This window comes from Elgaria multicarinata, chromosome 2, assembly GCF_023053635.1.
Source record: "Elgaria multicarinata webbii isolate HBS135686 ecotype San Diego chromosome 2, rElgMul1.1.pri, whole genome shotgun sequence".
Classification (NCBI taxonomy): Eukaryota; Metazoa; Chordata; class Lepidosauria; order Squamata; family Anguidae; genus Elgaria; species Elgaria multicarinata.
Window position 1 is genome coordinate 28,591,964 of NC_086172.1, and position 20,166 is coordinate 28,612,129.

Here is a 20,166-nt window from a genome sequence, read left to right on the forward strand (position 1 = left end):
GGCGGCGGCGGCGTTCTATGGGGTGCTGGCGGCCCTCGTGTTGCTTGGCGTCCGGGAAGTGTTTTTCCAGTATGAGGAGAACCAGTGCAGCATGACCTACATGTTCGAGTATCCCGAGTACCTGGTGAGTCGCTGCTGAGGAACCGGGGAGCGGCGGCGGAGTCTCTTGGGCTGCCGGCTGCTCGCCCTCGGGGCAGAGCGAGGGGCGCTTTCTTCCTGGAAGCAGGTCCGGGGCCGGTGTTTGAAGGAGGAGACCTCTCCTTCCCTTCATCCCCACGTCCTTTCCACTCGGGGAGAGCGGCGGTCTGCCGAAAACCTTTTCGTATTCTTATGAAGTGAGCTAGGTAGCCCACAAAAAAAATGTGTCAGAATAAATGTGAGAGGTCTTTAAAGTGCTACAAGGACTATCTGTCCCCCCACACACCTGTGTGTAAAAGACCATTGAGGTTGTTGACATCGGTATGATACATTATGGTATGGTATGGTTTTACACCACTTCTCTTTTTTTTATTTTTTTGCCTTTTAATGAACCCCCAAATAGTTATTCCCTTCCTTGGCTCTGTGCGCTCAATCCCTGCAGTCCCAGGTGTTGTCTACTCAGAACTAAGTCACATTGAGTTCAGTGGAGCTTACTTCGTGGTAATTGTGTATACTATTACAATCTAAAACGCATATTAAGGCTGTAGTCCTAAACACACTTAACCAGGGAGTACGCCCCATTGAACTCAATGGGATCTCCTTCTGAGTAAGGGTGTTTTTAAAATGCTTCGTCAAACTGAAATCCTAAGCACTCTTACTTGCAAGTAAGTTCCATTGTACTCAGTGGGGCTTCAGAATAAGCATGAATAGGGCTCATTTGCTCACAGGCACACATCTCATTTCACATAGAACCGTGTATTGATCCCCCCCAGTCGTTCGCTGCCTCGCTTGAGTGGGGGGGTCACCAGCACTCAGCCCCTGTTCTGAGGGTCTGTATATATCTGTTTAAGATAAGGAGTAATAATGGGCTCCAACAAGTTACTTTTCTCTCCTAGTAGTGAAAAGATAGCTTGTCTCCACCTGCCCGGAGTCACAAGTCTCAGAAGACATGTTTTTCCAGTCTAGCTTGAATCTTAGCTTCTCCTACTAGAAACTGATTATTGCATTTACTGCTTAGTGACTTGCTTGCTTGTGAGGGGGCAGAGGTGTTAAAGGATAAGGTTTAACTTAATCCATGTTAAACGATCTTTAAGTATATGCCCTCAATAATTACAAGCGCACCAAAGTATTTCATTGCTGGAATAAACACTGATTTCCTCCCCCCCCCCCCCCCAGAAAAGCATATTGTTTTCTCCTTTCATGTACTGGTCCCCAGAGGGTTCTCCAGCATTCTACTTTTGATAAATGAGATGTATTGGTGCAGTGAAGATAATTAAATACTATGGCTTTCAATCTGTTCAGACCTTCTGCAGCTCATCTTTGGTTCCCAAAGTACACTAGGGGATGTACTAACAATATTTTATATTGTATCTTATTTTTACATTTTGTATCTAGATGAGTCCTTTTCTCGCCCCTTCCCACATTTTGCCAGCTTTTTTTATTCATTCCTTTAGAAGATAGATATGTTGCCAGCAGTTTGATCCATTGTAGGAAAGGTTATGCATCACCTGTGGTGCAAGACCTACCCAGTGAAGACAAGTACCATAGAGGGGCGTGTCTACTCCATTTCACTGAGGGGAAGCTGGCATGGGGCAGATGTACAGCTGTGTAACCTTGCCTCACTAATCTTCCCTGGCTTCAAACTGTATGTACTGCAAAGCTCTCTGTGGGTTAAGGAAGTCTGCCCCTAGTGACTAAAGATGTTAATGCAGGACATATTTAAATAAATATAAATTAATATGTTTTAAAAACAAAATAGTGCTGACAGACAGACACACATCCTCTGTTATTATTATAGATAATAAAGTTACGGTAGTGTTTACTGTTACTCATAAGTGCATCTCTTCTGGTAACTGAAGTGGAATCCTAGTTCCCATTTTCTTACTTAGCATGCAGTCAACCTGAATAAAGAGCTGAAGTTTGTTCATCTGACTGCTCCCCAAAATAATTACTTATTTTTAAAAGTTCTGTACTGCCCTTCACCAACAAAAGTGGGTTCCAGAGGGGTGTACAAATATAAGCTAATCCATTAATAATAAATTAAAAGAAGACATTGATCCAAAAATTAGAGGGATAAAAACACATCATCCAGCTAAAACCATACCACAATGTTAAAAAATAATTAAAATGTCTGGGCAAATCTTTTTTCCTCTTTTTTAAAAACGTAACACCTAAACGAATATACAGTTGGTGCCAGGCAAATATCTTTTGGGAGGGCGTTCCAGAGTCAGGGTGCCACCACAGGAAAAGTTATTGTAAGGCAGCGCTCCCCAACCTTTTTGGCACCAGGCACCAGTTTCGTGGAAGACAATTTTTCCAAAGATCTGGTGGGGGGGTTGAGGGGATGGTTTTGGGAAGCCCCCCCCACTCCAGCATCCTGGCTTTGCTTCGGCTGGGTAGACGCCCAGCCAAAGCGAAGCCAGGACGCTGGGGTGGGCGAGCGGCTTCAGAATGGCGCGCCCAGAAATTGCTCTCCCATAGCGACTTCTGGCCGGGTGCACTGTTCTGAAGCCACCCCACCCCACCCCAATGTCCTGGCTTCGCTTTGGCTGGGCAGGCGATATGGCACCCCACGTCCAGGTACTCTGGGGGTGGGGTGGGGAAAGCAGCTCACCTGCACAACCCATTTCCTAACAGGCCACGGACCGGGACCGGTCCATGGCCCAGGGGTTGGGGACCCCTGTTGTAAGGCACCTCACCTTTGGGCTACCCCAGTCTTACGTCGCTGCCACGTAGAAGCCATTTCCATTCAAACGCCCTATCATCATGTTTGTTTTAATGATTTGTTTTTGTGCAAGATGCTTTGAAAGGTGATGTCAGGTTAATACATGTGACTGGCGGAGCTATCATATAAAGGACCTCTTAGAAGTTCCACTGCTTTCAATGAGGCTTACTCCTTGGTAAGTGGGTATAGTACTGGAACTTGAGGCACTTGCTTTATTCACATGTGGGGCATGTTCCTTATAACATGCCTTCTAGTGTCAGAGATGTATGATTTCACGCGACCTAAATAATATTTTTGTCATGTCAAGTCGTGCACATTTTAGTTCTCCATTCAGGTTGCTTATGAAACTCTATTGGTATAAAAAATAGGAACTAGCTTCAGCATCGTTAAAAAATATCTTTTTAAAAAAGGCTTGAGAGAGGACACCCACACAGTGTTCTGCACTTGACTTGAGTTGTAATTTGGGTGTTGAAATCTGCTTTTAGCCTGAGGATCTTCAGTGCAATAATAGCTAGGTTTCATGTGTAATGGGTGTGGGAGTGTTAACTATAAATACAGGAGTCTTTGCTACAAACTGAAAGAAAAAAATGGCTGGTTATCCCGTTCTGAGTGATTTTTCCCCTCTATTGCCTTAAAATAATAATTTAAAAAACCCTACCATGTTCCTAAAACCTTTCAAAATAGTGCATGCTCTGAAATCAAGTGAAAGATATTAGGTGCTTTAAATATGAAGGGTTAATGCCTTTCATATTGCTAGGGCTTTGCTGAGCACAAATTTTGGATTCAAAAGTGGAAATACACATGAAACTGGTGAGGAAAACAGTTCTATTGAACTCTGCATTGGGTTGATAGTGCAACATATATTGATATAACTGTCAAGACTCAACTTGTGAACATCAGTGCTTCGTTTCTAAAGTTAAATATTGGGGCTGATTGTTCTGTGCTTACAGAAGGACATGCTGTACATATTCTATGGTTGTCTTGTTTATTTATTGTGGGCAGTATCCAGTGCTGCTTGTACATTAGCAGGACCTACTGTTAGCACAATGGGAAGCTAGCAGTTGTGGAATATTTTCTGGGGTTAGTTCCTGTTGCTCTAGCAGTGGGTTCTGCAGGCATAACAGAACTAGCGGAGGTGCAGTGGCAATATTGAATACTGCCCACTGTGTGCTTCTGTTCTTAACAGCTTCTGGTGCTAAGCTCCTTTGAGACCTAGCTCAAATTAAGGCATGCTGGAGTAAACAAAGCTTCTCAGGCTGAGTTACATATTTTTTGTTCAAGCAAAATGGATTACTCATGGAATCTTGGGGTTTTAAGGGCTGTGTTAAACAAGTGGTACAATTGTGCATATATAGCAATATTTGGAAACCATTGGGAGAAAATTTCAATAGCCCGAAGAGATGTGGCTGCTGTCCTGAAAGTGGCCGTTTTTCAGAGACTTCAAAGGGAGACTCTATAGTGTCGAACTGAATTACAACTTGTGAGCCACCCCGACAGCTTCTGCTATTGGGTGGTATAGAAACATAATAATAAATAAAAGAAAGCAAGAATTGGAATTCTGTTGCCTCTGGCTTGAAGATATGACACAAACCTTTATGACATGGATGTAACTTCTCAATAAAAAACCAATCCACATTTCCTTACACAAAGTAGTCTGTTAATTTTTTTTATTTCTTCTTTCAAATATACACATGTAAATGTAAATATACATCCATATTCTCCATCTTTATACACAACCCAACAACATTACTGTGATATCGTAACTAGAATACCACCAGTCTTCTCCTGTTACGGATACACTTGGGTTTTAGTTGTTACTATGATAAGTTGTTACCTTTTAGTTGTTACCTAAGATCTGTTGAGAGGATTTGAAGTGGAAATAAGGTCTCCTTCTTTGACTAGAATACATGAAGACAGGTTAGCCAGGGATACATGTTAGCTAGGGATGCTGATACATGGTGGCTGTACATGTTCGTTTTAATCTTAGGGCAGAGATGGAGGTCCCTTTCTCAGTTGTAATTCTTCTTAAAAGTTCTAATTAAAATTGCATGCTACAATTAACATAGGACTCGCACGTTAATGCTTTTTAAACCCTACAGTGCCAAAGACCCCGAAGCTTCTTAGACTCCCTTCCCCCAGATCAATCTACCCAAACAGAGAACATCATCTGAAGCTTTTGTCTCCATCTTCTGAACTGCAGTGGGTGGTGACAGGGGAAAGAGGACGTTTTTGGTTGTGGTACCCTACACCCAGGGAGGTTTGCCAGGTTCCTATATTTTGTGAACCTCCCAGAGAGCTTCGGCTATTGGGTGGTATAGAAATGCAATAAATAAATTAATAAAATAAATTATCTTTTCAGCACTGAGCAAAGATAATAGTGTATGCTTCCACATTTCTGGGATTTTTAATTTTAAAGTATTTAGCCCTCCTTGATTATTTATTTATTACATTCCTATACTACCCATTAGATAAAGCTCTCTGTGTTTATAAGACAGAGTTTAAAACCATACATGGTTTAATTGATGTATTTATCTGATGATTTTTGCTTTTTTATTGATTGTACTATTTTTATCTTGTTAGCTGCAGGTTATATATGTAGTATTCAGTAAAAAATGTTGCTACTTCAGCAACTTTTTTCTGTCCAGCTTGGGTTAAACAAGCCTATATGTCTATGTAAGTTTCACACACACACACACACACACACACACACACACACACACACACCAGTTTTCTTTGTCCATTACTTATGCAGCTGATTTTAAGTATTTTATGTATGCATAAAGGAAAGAGAATACTTCAAATGCCAGGCTACTTGGACTGTTATCTACGCTTATACTTGATTGTAAGCAGCATTAATTGATGAACTTAGATTAATAGCCTAAGTATTAAATTAAGCAGAGATTAATAGTTTAAGTATTAAAACTTCCCTCAGACTGGGGTTCCCATAAATTCTGACTTTCTTTGTAAGAACTCCTTTCTTATGCTTGGCTTGCTTCATTTCTTATACTTAGATGTATAACTAGGACTAGTCCTCCATAATTGACAACCTGAGCAGTAAGTACAGGGAAGGGCCATCAAAATATCATGTAATGGTTGATTGGCCAGGACAGCAGAAAGTTTGGATCAATTTTAGATTCACATCTCTTTTATAAGAGTATGTATATGTAAAGATTTAAGGAGTGAGTCTACCCTTCTTGTTTAAATGCTATCAACAGAGGTATTACACTTTGATTTCTCCTCCCTCTTTTATACTGTATTACCAAGATGATGATGATTCTTTGTATGAGAAATATGGTCATAAATTTTCAATACACCCTTTTCCCTTTAGTAGCTTTATTTGTCCTTAAAGTGAAACATAAAATGCTAATTTTCCTTCTCTTCTTGCATTTCTTAGCACTGAATGAGGAGCTGTGGAATGAATCAACATTTTTAAATATCTTCTTCTCACCTTCCAATCTATAAATACTTTGTTGAATTATTGTTTTGCTACAACAGCAATTTGTGTCCTTTTGTCCATAATCTTGCTATCATTTTGGCTCTCCCAATGTTGCATACTACTATAAGGGTGGGCCTGCATGTTCACATCACATTTCATCCTAGCTATCCAGATTTGGTGGCATACTTCTTAAGGATGATTCAAATCCAGGTTGCAATTGCCTAAGTTTTTTTTCAAGTACCTACTACAATTATTTATATCCCGTTTTTCAGGATACAACTCCTGCCAAGGTATCTTAAAAGTAACAAAGGTAAATTAATAAAATTATAATGAACAATATTAAAACACAACAATCATGGATTAGTGTTATAGGCCTGGGAGGGGAAACTGTAACTTGAGCAGGCATCTGAGGTAGTTTTTGCCTGCCTGTCTGTCTTTGTAACGTATTTATTTATTATTAACATTTATATACTGCCTCATTTGCTAAAAAAGCCATCAAAGTGGTATTCAGCAATATAAAACAATTTAAAATAATACAACCATAACAATAAAAACCAAGAACATTAAAAACAGTGAAATATTAAAAGAACTATATAATTTAAATGGCTAAATTAAAAAGTCTTCACAGCCTTCCTAAAAGCCAGAAGTGTGGGGGCCAATTGTAGTTCTTGAGGGAGTACATACCACAGTTTGGGAGCAACGTAGGAGAAAGCCCTTTCACCTGCGGCCGACAAATGGGCTTCTATGGGTAATGTTGTCAAGAAGAAGGCATCTCCTGCAGATCTTAAAAACTGGGCAGGTTCATAATGAGATAGCCAAGTCATAATCTGTTTAAGGCTTTAAAAGTTAAAACCAAAACCTTGAATGTTGCATGGAGAGCAATAGGCAACCAGTGCAAATCTTTCAAGATAAGGTGTCATATAGTCATGATACTGTGCACCAGTTAGCAGCCTAGGTGCTATATTTTGCACCAATTGAAGCTTTTATGCATTCTCTAAGAGTAGCTCCATGTAGAACACATTGCAGTACTATAAATGTGATAGCTGACTCAGGACAGGCTACAGCTGACACACCAAGTGTAATTATGCAAACACATTTCTTGCCACAGCTTGTTCACCTCCTCAGCTTGTTATTGAACCCAAGCAACACTCCTGTTTCCTTTGAGTTAGGTGACAAAGTGCAATAGAGCTGTGTGTCATCAGCATATTGATGAAGCACTACTTTAAAGCTTCAAATGACCTCTTCTGGTGGTTTCATGTAAATATTAAATATGTTGGAGGACAAGTTAGAGCCCTGTTTCATTTCCATGTCCATGGAGTTGAACAGTGATCCCCCCAAACCACCTTCTGGACAGGATCAGAACTACAGCAAAACAGCACCTTCAAGGCCCTTGTCAGGTGGTCCAGAAGGATACCCTGCACAATGGCAGCAAAAGAGGTCTAATAGGATCATCCCCCCTTTCCAATTCTAGGCATAGGTCATCCACCTAGGTGACCAAAACAGGCTCAGGCTCACATCCTGGACAAAAGCTCAGTTGAAATGGGACCAAATATCATCCAGCTCTGTTTGAAATTGCAACACTATCACCTTAACCAAGAATGGTACATTTGAGACTGGCCTATAGTTAGACAGATTTCTTGGGAACATTCCTTTATTTAAATTACTGCCTCTTTTAAACAAGGAGGAACAACACACTCTCACAAAGAGGCACTAATCACTTCCCTTAGCCATGAGATCTGTCCCACCTTGGCCAATTTAATCGGTCAAGAAGGGCAAGGGTTGAGTGCACATCACCACTCTATATACCCTGTCCACATTCTTGAGATCTACAAGCTGAACAGAATCCAAAACAACTGGACAAACTTTTGCTGAGGTTTTATCATTTTGACTTGTTCCAATATTGGCTCTCCCTCTCCAGCATCCTGAAGAATAAGGCCTCACACAGTATGGGAAAGCATTGCTGCTTTCTTCTGTGCTTAAGCGATAGTGATAGAGAGGTGAGCTTCACTGTCATTGCCGTGGTATAGATCTTTAAATGATCTTTCACCTGTGTAAGGTTGTATTCATCCAGAGTTTTTCTCCAACAGCACAGCACTCTAGCTGACATCCCTCATGTTTCATTGCTCTCAACTCCCTGTTAAATGAGAGAGCTGACCTGGCTCCACTAGGAGGGTGAGGGTTCTTACTTCTCTCTTCACTAAAGGTGTTCATCTTAATTCAAACAGTAAATCATTAGCTGTCTTTTGCTCAAATATATATAAATTACCTGTTACAGAAAATAAAGCTACCTAGGAAAATATCCAGACGTTACCCAGCCTATGAGCTCTATCTTTATGGGGAAGGAAGTTATGCAGAAGAAAACAAAAACTTAATATTTACTGGGATTCCTGTCCTCTTCCTTCCTGGTAATGCTGGGAGTTACAAACAAGGTAAGCTATATTTGAAGGAATACAATATGGAGATTTACTTATAAAGCAGAAATGGTTTGAGTATCTGTAGCATACTTTAAAAAATGAAATAGTAATCTGTCTTCACACAACTGTATATTCTGCGTATTTGGTCACATTTCATTGTTAACAGTGTTACTTACTCACTTTCTGCCTGGATGCTATCTCACCATTAATGATAACTTCTGGCTCCAGTGCACCAACCTAACTTCTGAGAACCTGATTTTTCACTTTTTAAAAAAGCTGTGTCAGCAGGAAGGAATTTCTGAAGGCAATGAAAAAATACAGGATTGTATTAAAAATCATTTTGCTAACTATGAAATAAAGCTGATGACTTAAGCAGTGTGCAGTGGGAGAGATTTTCTCTTATTTTTACTTTATTCATTTGTTTTGGACCATTTTACTAACACATAGGCTTCTAAATGGAGAGAGAGATGAAAACCAGCCTTGGAATACAGACATTAAAGAGGATTATTGAAATAATCACAGAAAATACCATATGGACATCTGTAAATACATTTAGAACAAAATCCTATCTGAATTGTGCTTCTTTCCCACAATGCTATTTAGAGGAAGAAAATTGGATTTCACCATTTGGAAGATGGAATGTTTTCTGAGGCTAAGCTTTGAGAATCACATAATATTGCACACATAATATTGACATTAGTAATAGTCACTTTATATTTCAGTTTATTTTAATGTCTTGCAAGCCCCATGCCAGAGGGCCTTAGGTAACAATGTTTATTTAAAAAACATGATTTCTCTGAGAAACTTCATATGAAGTCAAGAGTTTATAGTGAAAGATCTGAAGAGAAACCAGAGTATAAGAGTTTATACCAATTTGGGATGGGGAGTGAATGGAGGTTGATTGGCAGCTGCCTAAATGATTTACAGTGGAGCAGTAAAGGTTTCTGTCTTCCAATACTTTAACAATAGCAGCATAACACCACCACCCCGCCCCAATAGGATTCTAAAATGGAGAAAGCTGGGAATGGGGAACTAGAATCAGGAGTTATTTTTTTAATTAAAGGATTTGACTTCTTTGATATTGTAACAAAATTCCTTGATTGAGCATGCACTCAGAGGCACTCTTTTCTTGAGTTTTCTGCCCAGCTAGCTCCAGTTGATGGACTTTGGGTTCTAGTAAAAACAAAAAGCTCTAGCCTGAAGTCTGCCTATCCTTGGATTTACCATCCTATTAAAATTAAATATATGCTGCTTTTTTTTAGTCTAATACCAATTCTCCTTTATTAAACTAGTTTTCCTGTGGGAGACCATATAGACAATGTACAGGCAAAATATTGCTCGTCTTGCCTATAGGATTAACCTCTGAAGTCTCTGCTGATATTATGATTTTGTCCCCATTCCTGTATACATTCAAAGAGTGTTCTCTTTCTGTAATGTAGTTTTTAGTACTATAATCTCAGATAAGTTTCTTGACTATGGATTCTTTCTCCCCAACCATGTTTCTGGCTAAGAGTTTGACTGTTTACCATTGGTCTTAGTTTTCCAAAAACGTTTTTGCTTTTTAATATTGTGGGCCAGTCCCCCATCTGCTATCTCTGTCATTTATAAGGCCTTTAAACGTAACCACTGTGATGAGAGCCTCTGTCACTTGTTCTCTTGTCTCCATGGAAACAGGTGCTTGTAGGCCAGAAGCCGTGTTCTGGTTTTCTATCAAGCCCACTACAGATCAGTGCAGAATTATGAAAATAAATTGGTATGAAAAGCATTTCAGGATGGTATCAGTCTCTGTGGTAGCCAAACACCTTTCCTACACTTTAGCTGAGGATCCCATATTTTCAAATCCCAAGGTTCCTTTTGAAAATAGCATTACCATTCTCAAGTAAAAGCTTGCATTGCATATGATGCATTTTTTTTTTTTGTAAATGCTGGAGTTTGACAGCTTTGCACTCTAGCCATTTTGGTGATAGAAGTGTGTTTTTTTCTCCTTAAATCAAATTCTAGGGATCTGCCCAAGCAACAAAATCTGGGGAGTTTTACTAATTATTATTGTGTGTTTTCAGTCCGTTCACTTGGATCAATAGCACTCAGAAAGGCAGAAGATGTTGACTACAAGTACCATTTTGATGTCTTCAGTGTCAACTTCAATGAGGAACTTGTTGCTCTCTATGGTGGAAGTCTACAAAGGCAGACCAGATTTGTGCACGAGTGTATTAAAGTAATTCTTAAGTTGTATAAGGTATGGAAATAATTATATATTTGTTTTTATTTACTTAGATTATTAGATATGTCTAATGTGATAGTGGGAGTGAGGAGAAAAATGTTGATGGCTCCTGCTTTTTATGGCGATGCTTTGTGTTCCAAGATGTGGCCATTTATATTAAAAAATAAACCTCTACATCTCTTGATATAGGGGTTGGAATGCACTTTGCCAACTGCCTGTATCATATATGCTAATAGCAATCTCATTATCTGAGTGTGCATCCTTATGTATGCATCCAAAATGACATTACGTACTCACAAGAGGGGGAGTATCAGCAGGCTCAGGAAACCCCAATGATTGCAGAAGTACAAAAAATCTTTAGTCTCTCTATAAAATACGGTAGTGTAAGGCTTACTACTTGAGAACTACCAGACCAATTTTGCTCATTTTTGTTTTAAATTGAAGCTTGAGCAGTGTAGACGAGCAGAAATTTTCAGAAGTTTGAGAAAGTTCAGAGCTCAAGCTTTAATAGCAATTAATTTTCAGTATGCTAAACAGGCAGGGCACTGTTCCACCCTGTTGGACAGCCCTGCTCAGCCAATCAGTGTGGTACGGTGCGAAGGTGGTCCCTGAGCGCAGGTCACGCAATCAGGCTGTTGCTGCCACTGGGGAGGGGAGGGGAGGGGAGGGGAGGAAACGCAGCCAATCGGGGCACATGAGGGAGGGGGTGGGGCTGCACTACATGCAAATATTAGAAGGGGAATTCACTATGCATTTACATTATTCATGAGTCTGTCTGTGGTGAGGGGACTGAGAGGCATAAAAGTAGGAAAGGAGCAGGATTACTATCCCCCATCGTGACATAAGCTTTACACTAGTAAAGAAGATCGGGAGAGTGGAGGAAACCAAAAACAGTAAAGCAGAACAACTGGGTTGGGTACACTGGTGACAATATATATGATAATAGCAATAGTGATGACAATAGTAATAACAATTATGCAACACAAGCATCAATAGGAACTACTGAAGTGTTAAAACCTGTAGATACAAAGACAATACTATATTTAAAAATATTTATTATTTAAAAATTCCTACTTAAAATCAAAATAAAATGTATCCAAAAATATGGTTGTTTTAAAATAAATACAATTTCAACTCACCAATTTAAGACTTGTCAATCCTTCCTCTAATATATGTAGCCTTACAGAACTATACATTTCTGGTAAATATAATTATACATTTCTAGGTAACTGTAAGAGGCCCAAGGGCTCCACCAAGGAGGATTGTTTTTGGATACATTTTACTTTGATTTTAAGTAGAAATTTTAAATAAATAATATTTTTAAATACAGTATTGTCTTTGTATCTACAGGTTTTAACACTTCAGTAGTGCCTATTGATATTTGTGTTAATATAATTGTACATGTTCATTTTACCACTGAAGAAGACCATAGGTCGAAACATGTTTGATATGTTATTGGTTTTTATTCCGGCGCCAGGTTAAGACTTTCCTCTTTGCCCAGGCATATGGCAGCACATCTTAATCACCCACATGTTTAGTTTTTTAACGGTTGGACTACAACTCCCATCATTGCAAGTCAGTATGTCCCATGGTCAGGAATGCTGGGACAGCAGGATGGGGAAAGTAGGGCTGCGGCTCCAGGCAAGCCCCCCCCCCCACTTACCTTCTCTGTTGTCGCTGGGCCCGGGCTTGAACTGAGCACCCTGGTGCACCTGGAAGCAAGGCCACACCTGCAGCCTTGCTTCTGGGTGGATCCAGGGGCTCTATTCAAGCCTAGGCCAGGCGACGACGGAGCAGGTAAGAACCCCCCTCCTGCCTGGCCCCTTACCTGGAGCCGCCGCTGCATGAACTGTGGGGGCGGCGGCTCCAGGCAAGCCCCCCCACACCCCACCACTGACCTTCTCTGTTGTGGCCAGGCCCGGGCTTGAATCGAGCCCCCAGGTCCACCCAGAAACAAGGCTGCAGGTGCGGACTTGCTTCCGGGTGGACCAGGGCGCTCGATTCAAGCCCGGGCCCAGCGATGACGGAGCAGGTAAGTGAGGTGGGGTGGGGGCTTGCCTGGAGCCACCGCCGCAGCTCGTACAGCAGTGGCAGCGGGTCCAGGTAAGGGCCCAGGCAGGAGGGGGGGTTCTTACCTGCTCTGTCGTCACCGGGCCCAGGCTTGAATTGAGCTTCCGGGTGGACCAGGGCACTCAGTTCAAGCCCGGGCCCAGCGACGATGGAGCACGTAAGTGGGGTGGGGCTTACCTGGCAGCAGGGCCAGGCAGAAGAGGGGGTTTCTTACCTGCTCCATCGTCGTAGTCCAACACCTTTGGAGGGCACCAGGTTGGGGAAGGGCTGCTCTAAACAAAAAAATAAGTAGGTGGCTCTAAGTTGTTATCAGTTTTCCACAACCCCACAGTCACCTCTGCATATCCTATTCTCTATCCTGTCCTCATGGTTTATCTGCTTTGGGAGAATGAGAATTTCACTGGTACTTTCTGCCTCCTTAGGGAGGATGTGGCGTTAAGGCTGGTGGGCCTTAATTCCCAATTTCCCTGCTTTTTGGTGCTTGGCGGAAAAGTGTATGTCCTTAACGTTGTTTTATAAACCATAGGTTTTTTGTTTATTGAATATGTATTGTCACCAGTGTACCCAAACCAGTTATACTGCTTTACTGTTGTATGTTTAAGGCGTTGGGGAAAATTTCCTGTTCTGTTTAAGTTTGTTTGTGGAAACCAAAAACAGCCCAATGAGGCTGTTCAAACATTAGTGTCCTACTTTTCTGATAATTGAATTTCTAATGCAATCTAGCCTTTTTTTCTTGGTGAGAATTTTTGAACTTCCGTTATTGTCTTGTAATACTTATAGTAAATTTTCTCACTTTTATAATTTGCACCTCTATCCTTACTGATTTCATCTGAACTTTTAAGTAACTGTACTTGAATTGTAGCTGTAATCTTTTTATAGTAAATTGAATCATTTTGTGAGCTACAGCGATGTATATCAGAATTTAAATGGGTCTGTGATTTCGTACACATTATGTGTTTAATGTCATTTTTCTTTCACTTTTTGAAGGGCCAAATGTTCGCTCCACGCAGTGTTACAATAGTAGGACATTCCATGGGTGGTCTTGTTGCAAGAGCACTACTGACTCTTAAAACTTTTAAGGTAGAACTTCTCAACATCCTTGTTACTCAAGCCACACCTCATGTTGCACCTGTAATGCCTTTAGATCAATATCTTACTGGTAAGTTTGCTCTTAGTATCAGTTCTTTGGACATGTGGGGCTGTGTTCTGCTCCCCCCCCCCCCAAATTTGGTGTTTTTAAATGACTGTGTATGCTTTCTCAGAATTCCTGCAGCTTAGAAACTTTATTTAATTGGTTCTATACCCTTTTCTATCCTAAAGCTTAAAAACTGATAACAAGGAAAAGCAAAAACAAAAAACAGGTAATGAAAAAGGGTGATTGGTATTTATAACACCGGAATTATTCCTCCTAATGCTCTCTTGTGCTAGTTCAAACAGAAATGTCTTGTGTTACCCTAGAAAAATGTCCAATCTTGAAGCTTTAATAAACTTTTAGAGAAGAGATTTTCAGTGATAGCAAGGCAGCCACTAAGAATGTGTCTCCACATGCCTTTGCTGTTTTATCAAGGCCCAGTAAGATGGTACCATTAAAAGGATGCAGTTAATCTTAAATTTTATGATAGGACTAAAGAATAGGCAATTCATCTGGAAGGTTCTTGAGCACACTGAACAGGACAAGATGGGGCCTGTGGCACCACATAAACAAGATTTTGAGAAAAGAAGCACTCACTCATAATTACCTTGCCAAGAATGAGTAAAGCTGCTTAAGAGTTGCCCTATGAGCAGCTCTCCTAACATTGTTATCAAAAGCTTCTAAAAGATCAACAGTTTGTCCTGATCTCTAAGCTCAAATCATTTATTGTTAGTGATATAGCTGGACCTTGTCAAACATTAATCTTAACCATTTTTGGAAATACCGTAAAATGTTGCCTATGGATACTGTTTTTAATTGTGGGCATTAAGCAGCTATAGATTAACTTCAGTTTAAAAAATAGGGTTTTGTCTGTCATGTTTTACTTTACTCTTTATTTTTTACTGTCTTTTGCTCTTACTAAAGACCTCAGAATGAGTTCATCTAAAAATGTAAACAAGATATTTTGGCCATAAACCGGACTGGTGATGGGGCTGGGAATCCCGGTAAGGTTTGGTTATTGGCTGGTAGTGAGGACCAGTGGCAAGTGTTGGTATTTGGTCCTTAGGGGCAAGAATTGGCTTTTTGAGTCCTCCTATATGCATGGATACTTTTTATTCTCTTGCTGCTTGGACTGAACTTTGACAGAACTGGGACACTAAGAGAACAGTGCCCAGTGTCATGAATATCAAAGCATAATGAAATGACTTGCAGCTTCCTAAATTCTGACCTGGATTAATGAAAGTATTACAAACAAAATGAGGTAATTTGAGAACTGTGCCAATTGTAAGTTTTACTAAATGACCTTGATACAATTTCCTCTATTGAGGATTCCTTTTAATTAAAAAGTTCATTTATTTATTATTTATTTATTTATTACATTTTTATACCGCCCAATAGCCGAAGCTCTCTGGGCGGTTCACAAAAATTAAAACCACAATAAAACACCCAACAGGTTAAAAACACAATTACGAAATACAGTATAAAAAGCGTAACCAGGATAAAACCACACAGCAAAGTTGATATAAGATTAAAATACAGAGTTAAAACAGTAAAATTTAAATTTAAGTTAAAATTAAGTGTTAAAATACTGAGTGAATAAAAAGGTCTTCAGCTGGCGATGAAAGGAGTACAGTGTAGGCGCCAGACGGACCTCTCTGGGGAGCTTGTTCCACAACCGGAGTGCCACAGCAGAGAAAGCCCTCCTCCTAATAGCCACCTGCCTCACTTCCTTTGGCAGGGGCTCATGGAGAAGGGCCCCTGTAGATTATCTTAATGTCCGGGTAGGTACATATGAGAGGAGGCATTCCTTCAGATAACCTGGCCCCAAACCGTTTAGGGCTTTAAATGTCAATACCAGCACTTTGAATTGGGCCCGGACCTGGACTGGCAGCCAATGAAGCTGGAAAAGGACTGGTGTAATGTGGTCTCGCCGGCCAGTCCCTGTTAGTAACCTTGCTGTCCTATTTTGTACCAGCTGAAACTTCCGGACCGTTTTCAAAGGCAGCCCCACGTATAATGCATTGTAGTAATCCAAGCGAGAGGTTATCAGAGCATGGATAACTGTAGCTAGGCTATCTCTGTCCAGATAAGGGCGTAGTTGGTATATCAGCCTAAACTGATAAAAGGTGCTCTTTGCCACTGAGTTCACCTGTGCCTCAAGTGACAGTTCTGGATCCAAGAGCACCCCCAAACTACGAACCCGATTCTTTAGGGAGAGTGCAACCCCGTCCAGGACAGGGCAAACATCACCTCGCCGGACAGATGAACCACCCGCTAACAGTACCTCCGTCTTGTCTGGATTGAGTCTCAGTTTGTTAGCCCTCATCCAGTCCATTACCGTGCCCAGGCACTGGTTCAGAACAGTCACTGCCTCACCTGGGTTTGATGAAAAGGAAAGGTAGAGCTGGGTATCATCCGCATATTGATGACACCTCAGTCCACATCTCTGGATAACCTCCCCCAGCGGCTTCATGTATATGTTAAACAGCATAGGGGATAAGATAGAGCCCTGCGGAACCCCATGGCTTAGGAGCCATGGCACAGAGCAATAATCCCCCAGCACCACCATTTATTACGCAGTACCTCCAACTCCCAGCTCAGACAACCTATCCAGAAGGATACCATGGTCTATGGTATCGAAGGCTGCTGAGAGGTCCAGGAGAACCAACAGGGTCGCACTCCCCCTGTCTCTCTCCCGACAGAGGTCATCCCACAGGGTGACCAAGGCAGTTTCCATTCCAAAACCAGGCCTGAAACCCGATTGAAATGGATCTAGATAATCCGTTTCATTCAAGAGTGCCTGCTCCATTTTTAAGGTTCTTTATGTGATTGGCTTCCCCTGCCTCTCCACTTCGGCAGTCCTTCTAACCTCCCAGTCCCCAGCTCATTTCCCAAGACTTGTCATTTGCAGCAAAGTGCACCTGCTGCTGCAAACAAAGAGTCGCTTTTATGGTTGGCTTCTCTTCCCTTATACTCCCTGCTTGATTCCAAGAAAAAAAGAAGTTTTGTATATCCCTTAAAAAGCAAATGGTAGCATATTGGTTATGTTAACTTGGAACTAGTGACTGTGTTCAGATGATCAGGGGACAAAAAGAAGCCGCTGCGCTGCCACAATTTCCCTAATTACTTGCAACATGGTGCCGGTTAGCATGTTGTCCAACCTGGTGTGGTAAGTGGTGGCCTAGTTTCTAAACCACCCCAGGATCCATGGCTTATTGTAGGGGTTGTGGGGTGGTTTAGAAGCTACACCTGCTACTCTCCTCACTGGGTTTGGATGACATGCTAACCCATGCCATGTCCGGGGTAATTGGAGAAATCGCAGTCACGCGACTGGCATATGTAGTGCAGGGAAAAGAAGTCACAGTGGCTCTGATCATCTAAACACTGCCATCATAGATTTCAATGGGATTGCTGAGGCTACTTCCTTAATTTGCTTTGTGTCGACTGATTCACATGTTTATTGTTCCTGGCTTTGCAAATGTGGGACTCAGTCCTGTCTCTGCATATCGAGAAAAAGGTATTGTTTGAGGAGGTAACACATGTATCTCACAAATGGTCAGATCCCTATCCAGTATTAATCTAGAATATGGACCTGATCATGAGTGAGAGGGATATGTTGACACCTCTGAAATTCTTTTTACTTTCCAAGTATACAGAAACGAGACTGACTCTATTTGTCCTGATCAAGAAAAATGCTATGAGGCCATGGACCAGGCCTATATCCTGGGATTGTCCCAGGATCATCCCTGTACATCCAAATGACACACACGGGATCCCGGGAGCAGGCAGGGATGACCCCTCCATTTGCCTGGGATAATCCTTAGGTCTAGCTAAGGCCTACCCTGTTTCCCCAAAAATAAGACAGTGTCTTATATTAATTTTTGCTCCCAAAGATGCGCTAGGTCTTATTTTCAGGGCATGTCTTATTTTTCCATGAAGAAGAATACGGTACACATTTATTGTTGAACAAAAAAAAAAGGTCTTATTTTCGGGGGGATGCCTTATAGCGAGAGGCAAAACTGGAAGTAGGTCTTATTTTCGGGGGATGTCTTACTTTCGGGGAAACAGGGTATATCAGTCCTGAGACTTGAGGATAAGTTGTCTTTTATCTCCTTTGATTAGGCTTACCTTCCTTTCTTTTAAGTTTTGTGGCATTTGGTTGTTGGTTTTGATATCGACCTTTCAAACTTCTGTCCTTCTCAGATAATTCTTATATTTCATGTGAAAGTTTAACTTTTAAAATATATTGTGCTTTATACTTCACTACAGTTCTACTATACTCAATCTTAAACGCCATTCAAGGCAATTTGAAATCACAACATATGCTAATGTGTACTTCAAGAATGGAAATAAAGCTTAAAATATTTAAACCCTCTAACCAAATGTTGCTAAATTGACATTTAAAGCAACATTCCTCTCTCAGATTTTTACACAGCTGTTAACCATAACTGGATTCGGAAGGCTAAAGAAATAAGGAATCTTACAATTCTTTCTCTGGTGGGAGGATTTCGAGATTATCAAGTTCGTTCGGGATTGGCTTTTCTGCCAGGATCAGGTCATCAAAGCAGTGCCTTATCTGTTGTGGTAAAATAAACACCTATTCTTTAAAATTGCTTATAAAGTGTCTGCGGATTTGGGGTTTGGTGATTTGTAATGCTGTACACTCTGAAGGACTCTTAAATTCTTGAAAAGTTTTACCTTTGTCTTGACATTTACAATAACTTTGGCTGTTTAGAGTTTTGGCTATTGGGTGCTATAGAAATGTAATAAATAAATGGAATGAGTAATGTTAAATTCCAGACTGAGATCTCAATCCTAGTGGAAGCAGGGATACTTATTACCATACGTATGTGAGCATTCTTTAATCCCATTAGATTAGGAGTATAATGCATAACCTTGGTTGTGCCCAATTTATAAATGTTTTTCTGAAGGAGCTGTTGAAAAGGTTAGAGAAAGGTTAGAAATCCTACAGGGCATTGGTAAACTTTTGGGCTTGCCTAAAGCAGCTCTTTGGATTCTGTCAAACTATGTATAGTTAAAGTCAATGGCAGGTATCCAAAGAACTGCACAACTAATGTCATGTATTCACAACCACTTTTAAGCTTGTGTTTTTCAAACAGCATCTCTCTATGTTATGTAGCAAATCAATTTTCAAAATGAATGGACATTCCAAAGCAGGTTGTGATATAGATATAGTGGTCTGCTGTTCAAAAAACAAAAGTTCTATGGAGTATGCCTAAACCAGTCCTTTGGATCCCAGCCATTGGGATTTAAGCAGCCTGTGGGTAGGATTTCAGCAGTACATTTTCTTCATCGAGATTATACGTTTCTAGTGATGTTAAATGTTTAATAAGAAATACTTTCTTTAAATAGAGTTCAGCAGTTCCTCGAGTCTGGGCTTCAACAGACCATCTCTCCATAGTTTGGTAAGCACATAGAAACACTTTAGGCATCAGAATTTGCATTCTCTTATTCTGATAACTTTTCTTTTGTTGCTTGATTTCACTTTGTCAGCATTTTTACACAAGTAACCCTTTCCTTCATGTTCTCATATAGGTGTAAAGAATTGATTCTGGCTACTATCAGAGCATTTTTTGACCTTATTGATGAAAACACTAAGCAGGTTTGTAATTCTGGAAAAAGCATTTGTAATTTGAATAATTTTGAATCACTGTAAATAATAAAGAGAAATTAACTTTTTAGTATGATTCATTGATCTAGCTGTCATCAAAACTGTGTGTGACTTCTTAGATAACAGAAGATCCACAAAAGAGAATGCTAGTCTTGAATCACCACTTTCTGAGGCATCCAGCAAAATTCTTTGAAGAAAGGCCTGAATCAGTTACTGAACTAACAGGTTAGTATGAGGCTGTTTTGCCTGTAAGGCAAGCAAATTATGGGTTAGTTGACCCATGATTTACTGAGATGCATGCCAGGTGCATTCAGTAGCCTTTTTGAATATTCAATATTCAATGTAATATTTGAATTTGGACACTATAGGTTAAACAATGCAGTTAACCTAACTACTAT

At 40.5% G+C, this 20,166-nt stretch overlaps 1 protein-coding gene across 1 annotated transcript in view; it reads left to right on the top strand.

The window, feature by feature from the left end:
* Positions 1 to 20,166, top strand: part of PGAP1 (post-GPI attachment to proteins inositol deacylase 1) — a 42,305-nt gene continuing 22,139 nt past the window's right edge. Inside the window, exons 1-8 of the mRNA XM_063116219.1 lie at positions 1 to 124; positions 8,575 to 8,728; positions 10,774 to 10,949; positions 13,992 to 14,163; positions 18,560 to 18,720; positions 19,510 to 19,562; positions 19,693 to 19,759; positions 19,888 to 19,993. Of these exons, the coding sequence (XP_062972289.1) occupies positions 92 to 124; positions 8,575 to 8,728; positions 10,774 to 10,949; positions 13,992 to 14,163; positions 18,560 to 18,720; positions 19,510 to 19,562; positions 19,693 to 19,759; positions 19,888 to 19,993 (922 nt within the window). The 5' untranslated portion in view covers positions 1 to 91. The remainder of the gene's footprint in view (positions 125 to 8,574; positions 8,729 to 10,773; positions 10,950 to 13,991; positions 14,164 to 18,559; positions 18,721 to 19,509; positions 19,563 to 19,692; positions 19,760 to 19,887; positions 19,994 to 20,166) is intronic.